This window comes from Panthera pardus, unplaced genomic scaffold (assembly GCF_024362965.1).
Source record: "Panthera pardus isolate Hobbes unplaced genomic scaffold, ASM2436296v1 HiC_scaffold_6, whole genome shotgun sequence".
NCBI lineage: Eukaryota > Metazoa > Chordata > Mammalia > Carnivora > Felidae > Panthera > Panthera pardus.
In genome coordinates, this window is record NW_026526991.1 from 117,229,130 (window position 1) to 117,248,541 (window position 19,412).

General features: G+C 38.7%; 1 protein-coding gene across 6 annotated transcripts in view; it reads right to left on the minus strand.

Annotated features, from left to right (window-relative positions):
- The window catches only part of MYO3A (myosin IIIA), a 243,195-nt gene that overhangs the window by 152,498 nt on the left and 71,285 nt on the right, over positions 1-19,412 (minus strand). For all 6 annotated transcript variants that reach the window (XM_053894938.1, XM_053894937.1, XM_053894943.1 and 3 more), the window contains exon 9: positions 17,950-18,105. In XM_053894938.1, the coding sequence (XP_053750913.1) occupies positions 17,950-18,105 (156 nt within the window). The remainder of the gene's footprint in view (positions 1-17,949; positions 18,106-19,412) is intronic.

A 19,412-nucleotide genomic window follows, 5' to 3' on the forward strand; every position in this document is an offset into this window, starting at 1 on the left:
TTAGTCTCTTTGCTATATTTTAAACAAGTAAACTTTTTCTCTCAGCCTTCTCTCTGGTTAGGATGGATAAACTGTCCCCACTCTGAGCAAAGGCCAGCTCACCTATTTGTTCATGTACTTTCTCCAGGAGTCACTGCTCTATCTCTCCCCTCTCATCTGCATTGTCAACCTCTCCCTGTCAGCCTACAATCTCCCAGCTTTAAAAATCTCTCCTTTGATGCTCTATGCCTTCCAGTGACTGTACCATATCTCATTTCACAGCTGAGCTTCCTGAAATAGTCCATATTCCCTAGCTTTCTTCTTCATATCACCTCTATCCTTTAACTCTCCCAGCCGAGGCTTCCCTCCACCCACTCCACCGAGATGGCCCTTATCAGGGTCACTGAAGAACTTGCTGGGTCCAAACTCAAGTGTTATTCTATTTTTCTCGAATTTTCAACACTATTTGCCAGAGTGGACCATTCTCTCCTTCTTGAAACACGTGGTTCATATGGCTTACAACAGACCCCACTCCCTCAATCTCCTCTCTCTCTGTCAGGTTCCGAAATGTTAGTGTCTCCCAGAGTTCTGGTCCCCTTCACTTCTCTTTCTAAGCACTCACACACAGTAACTTCATGCAGTACCATGGCATTTGCTCTATAAGCAAATGACATAAAAACCATTTCTAACACGGACTTCCTCCTTGAAGTCCAGACTCCTATATCCAGCTAACCTACTTAGTAACTCTAGTTTTTTATTTGATTGGCATAACAAATTTAACATCCCCCAAACAGAATTCATGCCCACCCTCCACCCTATTTCAGTAAATATAGAGGAATTATACTATCATCCACAGACCATGAACAACACCCACATTTTAGGCCGGGCTGCCCAGGTAATGTCTAGATAGATAGATACGTAGGTAGGTACGTAGGTAGATAGGAAGAAAGATACAAGTTTTTTGAGAGGAACTTGTGGTACAGTAATATCCATATAAGAATCAACCATGACATAACAGTATTCCATTTCAATTTCTATTCCCAAGATTGGAATTGCCATGGTTAAGTATTTATTTATTTCCCGTTCTTTCCTTCTTTTTGAAAAAAATCCTGAGCATTTTAACTTCAGATTTTTCCCTTAAAAAAAACCCAAAAAACAAAAAAGCAGCTGTATTTACATAAGTGTATAAAAATCTAACTTCAAAGTGAATCATAATCTTCCAAAACTAAAAATTCTATAAATATAGCTTTTTTTTTTCTCCCCAGAGATTACAAAACTAAATGGGGAAGCAAACAAGATTAGGGCAGCTGAACAGCCAGAGATAAAGCTTTACGTGCTTGGCAGTAAGAAATGAGGGGCATGTCATTTTGAATTCTACTCAAAGACTGAAATATCGTGCTGTAAACCTTGACTACTATCCTTAAAAAACACTTCTCTCCTCTTCCCCAGCAAAAAGACGGTTAAAAAGTTTCAGCTCATTTAAAGCTAGGTTATGCCAGTAAGTTATGCTCAATTGCCTTATTACTAAGGTCTTTGACATGATGGCAAAAATATATTTAGAGGATTAAAAATGTGAAGACACTCAGGGAAAATAGTATGTCTGCCCTCCACTCACCCTGTACATCTCGCTCTGCTGCAAAAAAATTAGTATCCACAGTGCGTGTCCTGCCTCCTATGAGGTACTGCAGAATACAACAGTCAATGTAATTCTATGCAAATGTGACTTTTCTTAGGGCAACAATACCAAAAATGGATGCATTCAAATCCTAGGCCATTGCTAATTTGAAAAAGAAAGAAATAGGTAATAGTACAGTATTTCTTGCAATCTTTATAATGTAGGTCAAGGCTTTTGACAATCCATTAGGTTATTTTTTCCTCTCTAGAATAAAAAATTTTTAAAGGCTTTTAAGAGAAAGACCAAAAGATGCACATGAAGAATCTTTCTGGAAATTTTGTTCTTTTTAGAAAAATGTGTTATATTTTGCCCTCTTTTTTTTTTTTTTAATTTTCTTTTTCAACTTTTTTTTTTTTTTTTTGGGGGACAGAGAGAGACAGAGCATGAACGGGGGAGGGGCAGAGAGAGAGGGAGACACAGAATCGGAAACAGGCTCCAGGCTCCGAGCCATCAGCCCAGAGCCTGACGTGGGGCTCGAACTCACAGACCGTGAGATCGTGACCTGGCTGAAGTCGGACGCTTAACCAACTGCGCCACCCAGGCGCCCCTATTTTGCCCTCTTTAATTAAGTACACGTACTTGTTGGATTCACGGCATTTTACCCCATGAACTCAAATGTGATCGTTTTCAGGAAACTCTTAAAATAATTATAAAATTATAAGAAAAAGTATAAATATTTTTAAAACAACTGAGTGTCTGAATGAATTTAAGATGTCTAAAAATGGGTGATGCTATCATTAAAATAATCATTTCCTAGAATCACTGCAAAATTAACATTACAGGAATTTGGGAATCTGAGGAAAGCTTTTAGAATTTGTAAAGTGGTCCTAATATCTGATAAAATTTAAATTTCCCTATAAGTAATTAGCATATGTTAATACTAAATGGTAATGAAAAAACATCTTTCATTAACTGATGCTGAAGATATCAAGAAAATGACATAAATTAGTCCACAGGAACTTATAGGAAATATGATAGGATTTCATCCTTGTATGTGTTTCCTGAAAGCATTTTTACGTGAAAGGAACTTTACGTGAAAGTACTTAGGGGGACAAAATTTTCAAGGCTGAATCTGGACCCTGATAATAAAGAATGAATCAGGAAGTACTTTTTACTCTATCCAGCTTTCTGTTTGTGCTAAAATCACATGAGCACAGCTAATATCACAGATGGTAATCTATCTGGGGGCTGTCTTCTATTAACTGAGGAAGTCACAGAAAATGCTGGGGCTCAAGGCGGGGGCAACATAGACTCCCACTCTTGATGTAAGAAGTACCCCAAAATTGTGATAACCTGTAATCCACCACACCCAGTCCCATTTTATCAAGAAGCAGGGCAAGAGTTACTTCAAGTTAAAGATCACAGAGTAACATCATTGTTCCCTACCCTGACCACTCAATAAACAAAAAGGATGAATAGTTGAGAAGTCTCTTTGTTTAATGAAAAACAGAAATGGCCATAGCCCCAAACTATAGTCATAATTGCCAAACACTGTGAAATCTGTGTTAAAATGAGAGAGGAAGCTGAGAACCAACATATAACTCCTTAGACCTCCCATTTTCTGAGTTCTTTATTTTCATTATTCCCTTGGGTAGCTAAATTGTGTCATCGCATGGTTATCTGCAGAAAAGAGATTTTTCTAAAAGAAAGTGCACAGCCCTGAAAGGTGGATTCAATGAGCCTTTGCTCAGAGCTATCAGTTCTAGGGGCATGAGTAGTTCATAGTGGGGAAAAAGTTCTGATGAGACCCAGTTCACACGCAGGAAAGCAAGGCATGGGAGCTGGAGAAGACCATGGGATTGACCTATCATCTTCTAGTCCAGCAGAGGGTGGCCAATGGCCAGGGGAAGGCCGGACAAAGGGAAAGAAGAAGCAGTAGCAGTTCATATAGTAGATAAGGTCATGACACAGAAAGACTGTCATTATGGATTTTTGCTGTGAGCCACAGAGAGAGGAGTATGAATGGTGCTACCTGGGTTTGTACCGCCCAGTGGCTTTGTGCACTGACTTCTTAAATGTTCAAAACTGAGAGAAGGCAAAGAAAATACAGATTTGGTGAGAGGATGTTCAAGAGAATACAAACTGAAGACTTCTCAAATCATCCTTCCTCCATTCCCACTTTTTTATTTTTGGCTAGAATGCAGCTATTTCCAATCCCACTTGAGAAGACATTCGCCACCATCCATACACTAAAAAAAATATTTTAATGTTTGTTTATTTTTGAGAGAGACAAAGAGAGACAGAGCGTGAGTGGAGGAGGGACAGAGAGAGAGAGGGAGACACAGAATCCAAGGCAGGTTCCATGCTCTGAGCTGTCAGCACAAAGCTCGGTGTGGGACTCGGACCCATGAACCGTGAGATCATGACCTGAGCTGATGTTGGATGCTTAATCAACTGGGCCACCTAGGTACCCCTCACCATCCATACTTTTAACCAAAAAAAAAGAAAAAAAAAGAAGAGGAATAGTAGTTAAGGATTATAAGCAAAAGGCAAATGAAGAACACATACCACAGAAAAGAATCGCAGAAAAAGTGCAGACAAAAAGTTCTCTATCCTTCAGAGATGTTTCTTATATGATCTTCTCATTTAAAAGGAACAATCCAAAGATTTTTTTTCTCTTGGAAGAGATGGTACAAAGCTTTAATAAAGAGATTCTAAGACAACAGAAAGAGACAAAAACTGAGTTGGTTGTGATCAGAAAAGGACTGGAGGAAAAATGATGACAGAAAAAAAGAGGCAGAATAAACGTGACTGAATTCACAGACAGGGTCAGGTACCTGGGTCAAGTACACAAAATGAAAGAGAAAAGAACACAGGTTCAATTGGCTCTCATGAGGCAGCGTGAACTGGCTCCCGCACGTCACAGGGTGTGAGCGAAACTGACACAGAAGGACGGTCACTAAGACACGGCTTGGCGAAGTTGCAAAACACCTATGGACATCCTGCAGAAGAACTGGCTGTGGACAAAGGGAGGAGTCTCCTTGCCTTGGTTCCCTCAACAGCAACGCACACTGCCAAAGACAGAGTGGAACAGTGCCTGCAGTGTCTGGAGGAACAGAAAATGCACACCTAAGCATATTTTACCCAACTAAACTGAGTTTCGAGCTCAAGCAGGCAAGAATTTAGGGTTTGAGGCTTTCTGGAAATAACGATGAGACGACACAATCTTAGTTCCCCAAGAGAATAATTAAAATAAGGCACTCAGAAAAGGGAGGGTATAATTGAAAAGACTTGAGGTGAGCACTGAATCAACGTAAATACAGAAAAAAGATTAGACATCCCTAGAAAGCATGCTTATAGACAGACCATGAACATGAAGCATTGACTACATAAAAGAATTGTGTAACAGTCCCAGGATGCAGAAATCAAGGAGGTGGGAAGAAGTGTAACTGTGCTAACTCCATTCTTCAGAGCAAGGAGGTAGCAGATACTGTCTAGAATCAAATCAAAATGAATCTAACCTTTAAAACCAAAAACTATTGAGGTGAAGAAAGATAAACATTTATCTGACTTTCAACAATTTCTTCTTTTCTGCTCTAAGTTTCTCTTTCTTCTGTTAAATATTAGTCAAATACTTAAAATAGTATTCATACAGTTCTGTAAAATGTAACCATTGAGGGAAATTGGGTAATGGTACATGGGTCTTCCTGTACTATTTCCTATAGATGCATATAAATTTATAATCATATCAATAAGAATTTCAATAAAAATAGTATTTATAGAATAATTCCATATTTGTAAGAACTTTCTCTCTCTCTTGCTATACACACACACACACACTCACCAAATATTTATGCTAGGTCTTTTATTTTCTCTTGATGCTGTGGTTTTAACTGATTACCTAAAATTTCTTTATATTTTTATATATTTATTGGGTTTTTAAATAAGTAAGGGGCACTTTTACAAATAAGCTAATATTCATATTCATTATTCTTTCAAAAGAATTAAGAAGCAGAGATAATCAAAATACGTTTCAAAGCAAAGGGTTCCAACCACTGGCATCTGAGAAACGTAATAGAGTGAGTGAAGCAGGCAAAGATAAGTGGGAGCATGTGAATAACTGTGTTGCCACAACTGGTAAAACCTGAGTGATAATGAGAGCTCAGGCCTTATAAGTCGAGGCTTCAAACAGAAAATGCAATATTCTCTTGCAAGAACAAGTTTCTGTGTTCTAGAACTGCATGTGTTGCTTAGAAAACAATGGCATGACCAAGTCCACCCAACCCATAACTTCCACTATCAAAAACGCCTCTATGCAACACATGATTTACCCCCAGGGTATTAGTCAGATTCTCCTGATGAATGAATAACTGAATTTCAAGAAACAGCCAAGAGATGAACGTGAGAACTTTGCTTCGGTGGTGTTATCCTAAAAGAAGGACCGTGCCACACGACATCATCGAGATGATTTTAGGAACAAATGAGATATTAATGTAAATTTTACCATTTTTCCCCCAAGTCCCCTTTTTGCTTCTGCCCCTAACCCAGTAAGGGAACTATAAAAAAAAAGTGTTCTCTAGAAAAAAATTTACAACCCTTCTCTCAAAATAAACCACCCTTTCATGTTGTGTCTCTTTTTTTTTTCACAGCTAAGTAATAAGTAGTTAAGTGCACTATTAATTGTGTCTATTAAATATATGAAGCCAGCTGAGGGCTTTCTATTCCAGATCTCAACCCAAACTCTTCAAGTCAAGATAGAAAGTTGACCCTCGGACAACCTGGGTGTGAACTGCATGGGTCCACTTATATGCAAGTTGTTTTCCAGAAATACGGGACAGTACTGTAAATGTGTTTTCTCTTCCTTATTATTTTCTTTTTTTTTTTTAATGTCTGTTTATTTTTGAGAGAGGGTGATATAGAGTGTGAGTGGGGGAGGGGCAGAGAGAGAGAGGGAGACACAGAATCCGAAGCAGGCTCCAGGCTCCGAGCTGTCAGCACAGAGCCCAACGCAGGGCTCGAACTCACCAGCTGTGACATCAGGACCTGAATTGAAGTTGGATGCTCAACCGACTAAGCCACCCAGACGCCCCTCTTCCTTATTTTTTTCTTAATAACATTTTATTTTTCCTAGGTACTTTGTTGTAAAAATATATGTATATATAAATAAATATATGATACATACAATATGCAAAATGTATTAAATGACTATGTTCTCAGTAAGGCTTTTGGTCAGTGGTGGGCTCTTAGTTCAGTTTTGGGGGAGTTAAAAGCTATACTTGGATTTTCAACTGCACAGGGGGTTGGCACCCCTAAGCCCATGTTGTTCAAGAATCAACTATATATTTATTGAGATCTTACTGCATGCAAGGTCCTGGACCCCACACTGGAGATACAAAGATGATTAAGATTCACAAAATATATTGCATATAAGTACCATTAAGTGATGGTGATAACTTACACTGTGTCAGGTCCTGTGCTTCATGTGTTTTTAGGCATAGGCTTCACAGCTCTATGGGGTAGGTATTATCAGCACTCCCATTTCATAAACAAGGATTACCTGGATCTAACAGAGGTTCAATAACTTGCCCAGAGTCACAAAACTAGTACATGGCAGAACTGGTATACAGAAGGATGAGGACTCGAACCCAGGTCTATGTGACTCTGAAGCAGGAACAAAGGGCTGTATGACCACAGAGGACAGAAGATGTAAACATGCGCTTGGGGCTTTGGCGAAAGGTGTCTCAGAAGTGCTGAACTGACTTTTGGAGATATGGTTTTGAAGTATATTTTCAAGGAGAGAATGAAGCGGGGGGATTTCAAGGAGAGAACACTGCATGAGCCCAAATGGAGAGGAACAAAAATGCATGGCAGGGTCAGCAACCAGAAAGTGGCCTGATGGCCAGGGGAAAGATACCAGGGAAGGGATGGATATGGTGGTCATCACAGGCCCACCTACCATCATCAGTGACATGATGGGAGCTTTTGAGGGTTTGCCATTTCAGATCTCGGCAAAATCAAGGACTGAAAAATAACATAATGCTTAATGAAGTCTTGGAGCGTGGTATACCTTCAAGTAGTAATTACCAGAGAAATGGGACAAAGTCTTTTTTAAACTAATGCAGTTTTGTTGGCCCCTGCTGATAACTTGCTTACCAATAACAAAGGCAAATCCTTAAACTCATCATCGCAGAGATGAGGGACACTTTTCAAAGAAATGAAAAGATCACGATGTTGATGATTATCAACGTCAAGCAGTCACTAAAATAGGGTTGCTACAGGACTATATCCCAAATATTTCAAAGATACTGTAAATTAGATTGCCATTTCAAAGTTAGTTATTTCTATATTCTACCCTCTTAATTAAAACAAAGGAGTCTGGGGAAACACAAGCAAAGATTTATTGACCCTTGAATCCACTACTCAGTAATGTAAACTCCAACTGCAGTACCTCAGAGAAGTTGGGTTATACTGGAAATGCCCATTATGAGTAAGTAATACAAAACAGCCCAAAAAGTCTGACAGAAACTCTTTGTATCATCAGTTTTGTGGATTTCTACTACTAGAGAGGAAAACAGAAACTAGTAAGAGTACTGGTTTGAAAATCATGGGCTTTGAGCGACAGCCCAGCACTGACCATGAACTGGCTATTGAATTGGCAGGATTCCATTTTTCTGGACTTTAGTTTTCTGGCCTCTCAAATAAGGAATCAGAAGAAAAGTTCCCTTCTAGCAATAACAGCCTATGCTTGTAAGATTATTCTCTGGAGAAAAAAAAAAGCAGCATAATACAGAGAAGGACTGAAGTAGGTATTAGGACAAATGGGTTCTGGCCCCAGCTTTTCTGCATGACAGGATATATAATGAACCTGAACAAGTCTTTTTTATCCCCCTTGGCTGATGGTTTTACCCTTTCCTTGATTTTTTTTTTTTACTCTGTACAGCATTTGACTCTGTTTGAAGCATCAACGTAACTAACTCCTAGGAATTATTTATAGCTTCTTAGTACGTTTTAACAACTTCTTCTTCCTGTTTATTTGAATTCCTTTATTTATTGCAACTTAAAAGCTGAGACACTCATAACGGTCTTCCTAAGGGATACTTATTCAGTAGCCTATTCCTTATAAAATTCCTTCAAGAGACTATGCTTTAAAAGGTATTTAGCTCTTACTTGGGAACTTTTGGGCAAGAGGAAGTAGTAAAGAAAAACATAAGAAAATATTTCAGGCCGGAAAAGGTAAGTTATAATTTCTTTTCTAAATTTCCTGGCCCTAGATGGGCCCTTAGCTTAATATTCCCCGGGCTTAACTTGTCATTTTCTAAGTTTCCTATCTTGGACAGACACTGCCACCAGGTCATGCCTTAATGAGAACTTTCCTCTTATATTTCATATGGACAATTCCTTTACCCTCTCATTTTGGCCAAGATAAAACTGGAATTTGCCAAGATAAAATTTACTTAGAATATAAGTAGTCACACACAGACACACACACCAAACAATGAAAACATCCCACAAATCATAGAAATAAACATGTATGGGGCGCCTGGGTGGCGCAGTCGGTTAAGCGTCCGACTTCAGCCAGGTCACGATCTCGCGGTCCGTGAGTTCGAGCCCCGCGTCAGGCTCTGGGCTGACGGCTCGGAGCCTGGAGCCTGTTTCCGATTCTGTGTCTCCCTCTCTCTCTGCCCCTCCCCCGTTCATGCTCTGTCTCTCTCTGTCCCAAAAATAAATAAAAAAATGTTGAAAAAAAAAATTAAAAAAAAAAAAAAAAAAGAAATAAACATGTATGGATACATTTGTCATCTCCAAATAGCCAAACACTAGCCACACACTATCTTGATCATTAAACATGATGGGGACGGACTTCCTCCACTTCCAAAAAATGTAATAAAGTTAGGAAGAAATACTAGGGACAAGCAAAATGCATCCAAAATTGCTGCCTTAGTCTGTCTTGGTGTATCCATAGTTTACCTTTTACCACCAACAATTAAAGGAGGATGCACAGCAGGACACAGGCAGCACGGGGTTGGGGGGGGCATCCCCAGTGTGGGCTGTCAAGAACACTGGTTATGTCTTGCCTAACTCTCAATGCTCTCTGTGGTCTGCTCTCCAGGGATATCTACAACCATACTTCTGAGTTTTCTCATTACAACTTTGATTAAATGCTTGCCTTTCTGTGAGCGTATCTCCCTGCATTCATGATTTTGCTCTGCTGTTCTTTCTAGAAATCATGTTCAGAGGGTGGTAACTCTATTTTCACACATGATTAAGTCCTGTTTATCCCACCCCTGATTCAAAGGCCACCTCCTGGATAAGCCCTCCTGTCCCTATTACCATAAACATTCTCTGCTTCTCTCATAGGACATTGTTTGTATTCCTTTCATGGGATTAAAACTTCTTACTTTGTATAATGGTTATTTACATGCTTTCCTTATCCCTTTTATTAAAAAGTGAGCTCCCAAGTGCACAGACTATATATGCTTTAGCCGTCAGACCCCTGTGTAACGCGCGATCTAGAGCTGTACACAATGGTCTCGATAAATATTGAGACAACACTGGTATTATCTCAACCAATGATTTCCACGGTAGCAAGGATTATATCACAATTGGTAGTGGGTTGAATGGGGGCATAAGAAATTTAGTCATGCTATGGACTAAAAACAGAAAGTAGGAGAGAAGAGTATGTCAAGATAATTCCTAGATTTCTGGTTGGCATAAGGAATTGAGTAGTGGTACCATCAATAAGAAAGTGACCAAAGAACTAATTTTGGGTGGGACAGCATAAGTTCAATTTTGGACATGTTCAGTTTGAAGTATCTTTGAAATATTCATGTGAAGATGGGAATCAAAAGAATGGTTATTCTAAGAGCAGCCAGGATAAGCATTGTAAAAGTCCCACATATTAAGGGAAATGAGTAAATGTTCCAAAGGGTGAATAATTTTCACAATGGCATAGTTACAGCCATTAGAGAAAAATTATCCTGCCCAGAAAATAGAGAGTAAAATGGAATCATGCATTGTATCACACTGAAAAAGCCCTATTATTACCTCCTACTGATTTTTCTTTCTCTTTCTCTTTTTTTTTTTTGTAAAATCAAAATCCCATTCAAGTGAATTTACATGACATAAAGTCTTATACATAAATAACGAATTGACAGCTTGAACCAGGCTTTTAGAACTGAATGATTAGGTAAGTTTTTAGTTTTTCTTTCATTTGTTAATCCTTTGAGATAAGTCTCAAAGTTACCTTATATCCTGATTTGAAAACCATATATGCTGGGACAAGTGAGGAGACTGTAAGAACGCCACAAAAACGGCCAGTGTTTTTGACCTAAGAAATAACTATGTTTGAGTTACTAAACTCTTACAAATATTCCTTTTTGCTTCTATAAAATTATATGCAAAACAATTTATACACATTAATCACCACTAGCATATTGAGGGTATCAAGTAAAATATTAAAGTTATTTTGCTTTGTATATACAGCAGAAGAAATTTTTAAGAGTAACATGTTAATAATATAGCCACCACAAAATGATATTATAATTTGGGATTTATCATTCAAGGAGGTGCTGGGCTAGGTTTTTCCTTTATTTGCAAGGAATGCAAATTATACCGTAGATAATATTTTTAGGTAAATGTTCAAGATATATAAAAGAAAGAATTATAGAAACTTATTTCCATATTGCACATAATGGATATTCATTCAACACTTTTATACTAGTTCCAAAGTGTGAGATGTACTCAGGCTCAAAATACTCTTCCTCTGTAGGAAGAAAGTCCAAGAGGGTTGCAAGAAAGGATTCTGCCTCATACACAAAAGCTGGAAGTGAGGGAGAAGCAAGTGTTTCTCACCGCATTCTTTCACCAACAACATGGACCTGTGACCTAAGCATGGGGAACCAGATGGTCTTGTAAGGAATTAGAATCTTGAGGGAGTGAGCTCAAGGTCAGTTTACAAATATTTTGAGGCAGTTGTGGCATTCAAGAAATCAGTGTTGCTGCAGGACATGTTGGGGTAGGGAGGCTGGGTATCAGAGGTGGCCTCTGAGCAGGCAGTTCTTGAGGGAGGCTATTTGAGGTTTTCTTTGCTTCAGCCTAAGCCTGGCTCTGCCTTCCCCTCAATTCTCTGAGCCATCCAGTATTTTTCACTCAATTGCTTTTCTTCTTAAATTGGCTTGTTTTTAGTCAAGAATGCTGAATAGTACATTTCAATTACAAATGACTTTCATCTATTCCCATTAAATCAGGCAATTGAGTACTTTGAAATTCTGCATTCAAAAGTAAAACTTTCCTTTTAAAATACCTTATAATTTAGGGGCACCTGGGTGGCTCAGTCGGTTAAGCATCCGACTTCCGCTCAGGTCACGATCTCACAGTCCGTGAGTTCGAGCCCCGCGTCGGGCTCTGGGCTGATGGCTCAGAGCCTGGAGCCTGCTTCCGATTCTGTGTCTCCCTCTCTCTCTGCCCCTCCCCCGTTCATGCTCTGTCTCTCTCTGTCTCAAAAATAAATAAAAACGTTAAAAAAAATTTAAAAAAATAAAATAAAATACCTTATAATTTAAAGTTCTCACTGATTCAGCCTGCACTTAACACTGTTCATTTAAGTCTTGTGAAAAATGTGTTCCCTTGGTTTGGAGCAGGTCACAGAAGGAGTGGCTGCAGGCATGCACACCCTGACTCCTCAGAACAGTTGAGTAAGTTATGAGAGTGCCTTGACTTAACATAGAAAGTCCTTGTATCCATTCCACAGTGCCTCCAACAATGTCCCCTCACTATTATCAGGAAACTAAAGGACTTAGTTTGTGTTCAATTTATTGTAGGACAATCTTCTTTAAACCTGAATTGTGATTTTTAAAAAAGTTATCCAGCCAAATACATACATCAATCCAATTCCAAAGTGAATATCGTGCACAAAAAATGTCAGCTTTGAGTTAGCTATGTTGATTTGGTACAGTCAGATTTTGGATCAATTTTACCAATGTTGGGACTGTACCAAACCGTACCAAATCAAATAATTTTGCATGATCTTAAAAACTACTTTTTCCCAAGGTGTTGCCAGTGGCGTACCACAGCCTACCGTCCCCCTTCTCCCCTCCCCCTCCTTCTCCTCCCCTCTTCTCCCTCCCCCTCGTCCTCCTCCTCCTTCTTCTTTTTATTTTTGTTTGTCTCAGTACATCTCACACTTTGGAACTAGTATAAAAGTGTTGAGAGCAGGAAAATATTCCCTCTACCTATGGCATGGAACTAAAATCTGTGGTCAAAAAGGTGTTGTGCATTAATGATTCAAATGCCACACCCGCCCCCTCCAAACGTACACTTGTGAAAGATAAAATTTTTTAAAAAGATTTTTAAGTAGAATTAAAAAGACAAAGACATTCTTTAAAACAAGGTGAGCATTACAGTGGACCTAACAGGTCAGATATGCCCTGGGTGAGAGGACAGAAACTATAGGCTGAAATGAAGCCACTTGCAGTGAAGACCCTTATCTAGGCTGAGTAGAGAGAATGCAACTGAATGTGGGGAGGGGGTGTCTCTTACCTGGAAGAAAACACTGAAAAAATTCGGCATCTTCTTCCTTTTATGGAGCCAAGTGCCTGAGATGCCATGGGGTCTACTTCCTACTGGCTCTGTGGCCAGATCTGCAATATTCTCAAAGTCCTATCGGGCAGAAAGGCTTCAGAAGCCAGAATATAGCAAAGCAAAACCTCCAAAATAGGAGTAAAGAATGCAGAAGGAAAGAAAAAGCAGAGCAAAATCTCTCCCATTCAAGATGAGAGAGCAAACCAAAATTCTAAACCACAGAAGAAACCAAATATTAAGGAAACAAATGACCTCAATAATCAGGACAATTCACCCTTATTGAAATGCAAATCAAAAAAAAGGCTGTTACACAGTCTAGACTGTTACAGAGAAAAAGGACTGCATTCACAAAAAAGAAAAATATATTAGCTAGATATGAACAGCCAGATATAAAAAGTCAGATATGAATAAAGAATAAATGTTTATAAAAGATGAGAAATTCTAGAAATGAAAAACACAGCAGTTGATAGAAATATCAGCATGAAAAATAAGTATATAGGATAACTCTAGACTAGTCCTAGTTTAAGAATTAGTGAATTGAAAAACAACTTTGAAGAAATTATCCAAAATACAGGAGGGGTGAATAAATGAATGACAAACATAAAATAGAAAATATAAGACACATAAGGTATATTAGGACATTGCAATATTTATCTCTTAGAAGTAGAAAATAAAAAGCATAAGAGACGACCAATATTTAAAGGAATAATGACTGAAAATTTTCTACAACTGAGTAAGACAGGAGTTTTCATATTCAAAGCATATTCCGAATTCTTTTTTAAATTTTTTTTTAACATTTATTTATTTTTGAGACAGAGAGAGACAGAGCATGAACGGGGGAGGTGCAGAGAGAGAGGGAGACACAGAATCGGAAGCAGGCTCCAGGCTCTGAGCCATCAGCCCAGAGCCTGACGCGGGGCTCGAACTCACGGACCGCGAGATCGTGACCTGAGCCGAAGTCGGACGCTCAACCGACTGAGCCACCCAGGCGCCCCCATATTCTGAATTCTTAACAGGATAAATAAGAATCAGCTTTGTGACTCAGAAACAGAAGTGTTGAGCCTAAAGCAGTACCCAATATACAGTTGTTTTCAATAATTTTTTCTTTATTTTGATCTCTGGAACTTAGAGCAACGTGTTTATAATCTAAACATTGTGTAGTTCAACCATTCCTATGATGCTTGGATGTTGGGAGACAATCCTCGATGGGTCTCTCACATTTCTGGATGTCCTATATTAGCTTTTTTCCCAGACTATATTTCCAATGATGCTTGTATTGTAAACAGTCTTGGAAGTTAGAGATAATGTCTCTCTACAGGACAGAAGGAGGTTGGGTTTGCTGAACAGGAGAGTAAAGATAATGACTGCTCCAGGACAAAGTTTGGGCAGGTTTGTTAGCCTCTTCAAGGAGAGGTGTTTCCCAAGCTCAAGATTCCCAAACTGTGAGGCAAACCCACTGTATATACCTACCCATCCATCAGCCCTAGGACTTATGGGGCAAGGACAACGAACATGAATGTAAAACTCATGTTGCTGGCTTAACAAGAGTAGTCAAGTCCTTTGTCTCTGATCCAGGAGTCTCATATCTCCTGCCAATATGCACGAAACTGGAAGGTTAACTTATTAGCTTGCAAATAAAGTAAAACCTCAAATTCTCTATAGTTCTTGACATAGTTCTTGAACACCTTGCACAATGTTGGTACACTTAAATTTCTGTTCATTTTGTTTCTTATTTGTCTGCTTGCTCTGGGAAGAAGGGGTTGTGGCCAACTATGGAACTGGATTCAACAAAGAAGTGATAGACATGTATGAACCCATGGCCACCTCCTCACCATAAACTACATGCCTGCATCCTTCTTTTCTGCAGTTCATTCCACTCACAACATAATGTTTCTTCATTACAGATATATGAGTGCTCTCTCTCCAGCAAGGCTGTAAACTCATACAGGCAAGGACTACGACCTCCAGAGAGGTCTACCATCATTACTCCATTTACTCATGTGAATAAAGCCTGGGCTTTGGGATCAGGATTTGAATCCCTGCTATGCCATTCATTACCTGGGCAGCCTTGTACAAGTTAATTAGCCTATGCTAACTTATTTCTTCTCAGCTGTGAAAATGGGGCATGGGGTGTTCTAGAACATTTCACTCAGGGCTGTTGTAAATCACATGAGATAATATAAAGTCCTAATACAATGTCCCCTTTTAAGTCATGTACTATTTTCTACTCACTTCTCCCAACTTATCCCTAAATAGTGATACATTCCTGAGATGAAACTAATAGAATTCTCAAGAATAAACTGAAATTACAAAAGGCTACTCTTTGACTTAGCACTGTCTCTAGGAATTTATCTTTAGGAAACAACAGATTCATGTACAACTCTGTTCATTACAGTGTTACTTATTAGAATTAAAAACAATTACCAACAACCTAAGTGTCTAATAGGGGATTATTTAAATCAATCACTGAATAGTCACGCAAGGTAATGTTCTGCAGCAATTAAAAAAAAATCTGTCATAGGATTACATAGATTTAATGACATGGATATTCACTCTTCAGTGAAAACAAGCATGTTCCAATATGTATATTGGTGGAAGAGGATAAAGAGTCCAGAAATAAACCCACTCGTATATGGTCAATTAATCTAGAACAAAGGAGGCAAGAATATACAATGGGGAAAAGATAGTTTCTTCAATGGTGCTAGGAAAAGCTGGACAGCTACATGTAAAAGAATGAAACTGGACCACTCTCTCACACCATACACAAAAATAAACTCAAGATGAATTAAAGACCTATATGTGAGATCTGAAACCATAAAACTAAAAGATAACATAGGCAGTAGACTCTTGGACATTGGCCTTAGCAACATATTTATGGATATGTTTCCTCAGGCAAGGAAAACAAAAGCAGAAATAAACTATGTGGACTACTTCAAAATAAAGAGCTTCTGCTCAGCAAAGGAAACCATCAACAAAACGAAAAGGCAACTTACTGAATGGGAGAAAATCCACACAAATGACCTATCCAATAAGAGGTTAATATGCAAAATACATAAAGAACTTCTACAACCCAACAGCAACAAATAATCTGATGAAAAATGGGAAGAAGGCCTGAATAGACATTTCCCCAAAGATATACATATGGCCAACAGACATATGAAAAGATGGTCAAGATCCCTTATCATCAGGGAAATGCAAATCAAAATGACAATGAGGTATCACCTCACACCTGTCAGAATGGCTAGTATAAAAAGATAAATAATTAAGTATTGGTGAGGATGTCAAAAAAAGGGAATGCTCGTGCACTGTTGGTGGGAATGTAAACTGGTGCAGCCACCATGGAAAACAGTATGGAGATTCCTCAAAAAATTTAAAAGGGCTATACTATACAATCCAGTAATTCCACTACTAGGTATTTACCCAAAGAAAATGAAAACACTAGTTTGAAAAGATGTATGCACCCCTGTGTTCACTGCAGCATTATTTATAATAGGTAAGGTAAGATACGGAAGCAACCCTATATATATATATATACACACACACACACACACACACACACACACACACACACACACATATATATCTCCCCATACACATGGAATATTACTCAGCTATAAAAAAAGAATGAGACCTTGCCATTTGCAACAACATGGATAAGCCTAGAGGTATGATGCTAACTAAAACAAGTCCAGGGATGCCTGGGTGGCTCAGCTGGTTAGGCGTCCAACTCTTGATTTCAGCTCAGGTCGTGATCTCACAGTTCATGAGATTGAGCCCCACGTGGGGCTCTGCACTGATAGTGTGGAGCCTGCCTTGGATTCTCTCTCCCTCTCTCTTTGCCTCTCCCTCACCTGAGTGCACACACACGCTCTCTCCATCTCTCTCAAAATAAATTCCACAAAAAAAAAACCTCCAACAGAGATAAATCCATATCATTTCACCTATTATGTGTAATCTAAAAAATAAAACAAAGAAACAAACAAACAAAAACAGATTCATAAATACAGAGAACAAACTGGTGGTTGCCAGAGGGAAGAGAGTATGGGGCGGGGGGGGGGGGGGGGTTGGGGGGGGAAGTGGGGAATGGGCAAAATAGGCGATGGGGCTTAAAAAGAAAAAAAAAGCAGGCTACAGAACACATATAAATACTATTCCAATTTCTTTAAATGTATATCCATCATAAGATACTAAAAGGTTACAGATTAAAATGTTTTACTGATTGATTTTGTTATATACTTCCCTGTATCTTTTAAATCTATATCTATATCCCTGAAATAAACATACATACGATCTATAATAAGTAAAAAACACATCTGATATTATAAAAACTATACATAGTATCTTATTAGAAACCCAAATAGGAAGTAGGAAAATATTTAAAATGATTTTTGAGTATAGTTCAGCCTGAAAAAAATGATCCAAGAAATAATACTATCAGAATGTCTTGGAAGGCTTATGTTCCTTTTTAATCTCAAATCTAAGATACCTTACTTTACAGAAGAGCAGAAAACACAAGAAGATACATGCCAATACTAATCACCTACTGAAGTTTATATTCTTTATTCTGATAAAGTTGTTTAGAAAATGCTGCCAGCAATTACCAATACTGGGATGCAACTCAACATGTGAATTCACTTTTCATGTAAGTACCCCCTTATCTCCCAACCACAAAGAACGAATTTAAATGAGTTCTTTTCTCACCTTAACACCTATTGCATTATAAAATTGTTCAGAGTCTTTAGAAGATGTTTGGAATGAAGATATTACTTGATTACCTGGCTTTTTCTGTGCCTCCCATGCCTTGATGAATATCAATGAATTCCATCAGCTGCTTCTGCAACATCACATCTTGGCCCTCAATTTGAGTAATGAATTTATGCTGTAAAAGATCTGATACTGTTGGACGCTTTTCATAATCTTTAGTCAAGCACCTGCACTAGCAAAAAAACAAAAACAAAAACAAAAACAGAACATGTAATTATTAGATAAGTTCGAGTTTTGGCATTATTATTCATCTTGCTAAGGACTATCATAACACAAGAGGACGAGGCTCCTCTCAAATGTTCATCCTGCAAAGCAGACCTCAAAAAAAAAGGTCAAACTGCAATATGAAGAATGCATGTTTACAAAAGTGCACACATCCGTGAGTGATGACACTACAGTGATACCAACTTGCGACTAAACACTCCTCCTTAGTGCTCCAGCAAGCACGCTGGCATAGAGGTCATTAAATGTGGTCTCTGCTGCAAAGTCTCCTTTACAAGCCAGGAGCTAAAGAAGGAAGCACTGAAGTCATTACAGTTTGAATGGTTATCTAAAATTAAAACAAACTTTTCCTTTTCCCTCCCACAATGCTTTTAAAGGCTTCTCAATTGATCTATTTCTTTCTATGTAATCAAGCTGCTAACCTACTTGAGAAGGCTAATGTGTTGAAGATGTTTAAATTCCACACCAGTAGATGTTTTTGGAGAGCTGTATATGAAGCAGATTTACTAAGGCACACTGCACCTCTTGGTAGGTTCAACGGGATCATAGCATGAGAAAGGATAAAGGTAGTGAGAACACCTGAAATAGCATCACGAAAGGGACATTTGAACAAAGGGGACATCTAATCAGCATGACAGGTGTCTTCAAATATTTGAAAGTGGGATTAGACCAGTTTTCAGTGGTCAAAAGTGACAAAGAACCTGGGATCGATTCATGGAATTAAGGGAGAAACAGGGGCACCTGGGTGGTTCAGTTGGTTAAGCGTCTTTGGCTCAGGTCATGAGCTCACGTTTGTGAGTTCAAATCCCGCATGAGGCTCTCTGCTGTGAGCACAGAGCCTGGTTCGGATCCTCTGTCCTCTTCTCTCTCTGCCCCACCCCCACTCGCACGTGTGTGCTCACGCTCTCTCTCTTTCTCTCAAAAATAAATAAAACATTTAAAAAAATTAAAAAGAGAAACAGATTTCAGGTTACTATAAGAAAGAACTTTCCAACAGGAAGGCTTCTCAGACAGAATGGGCTGCACTGAGAAGTATGATTACCTTTAGTGGACATGGTTACATACTGATGGATGGCCACTCAGTGCACATGTTCAAGAAGGATTTATGCTCTGTGTGTGGTTTGGGCTGTATACTTTCCAGTATCCTTCCAACCATGAGATTCAGAGGAGCAAGACAACTGGTCAGAGTTGGGCTGACACTTGGGATATAGGAAAAGAAAGAAGAAGAAGAAGACACCCATGCCTTGACTTG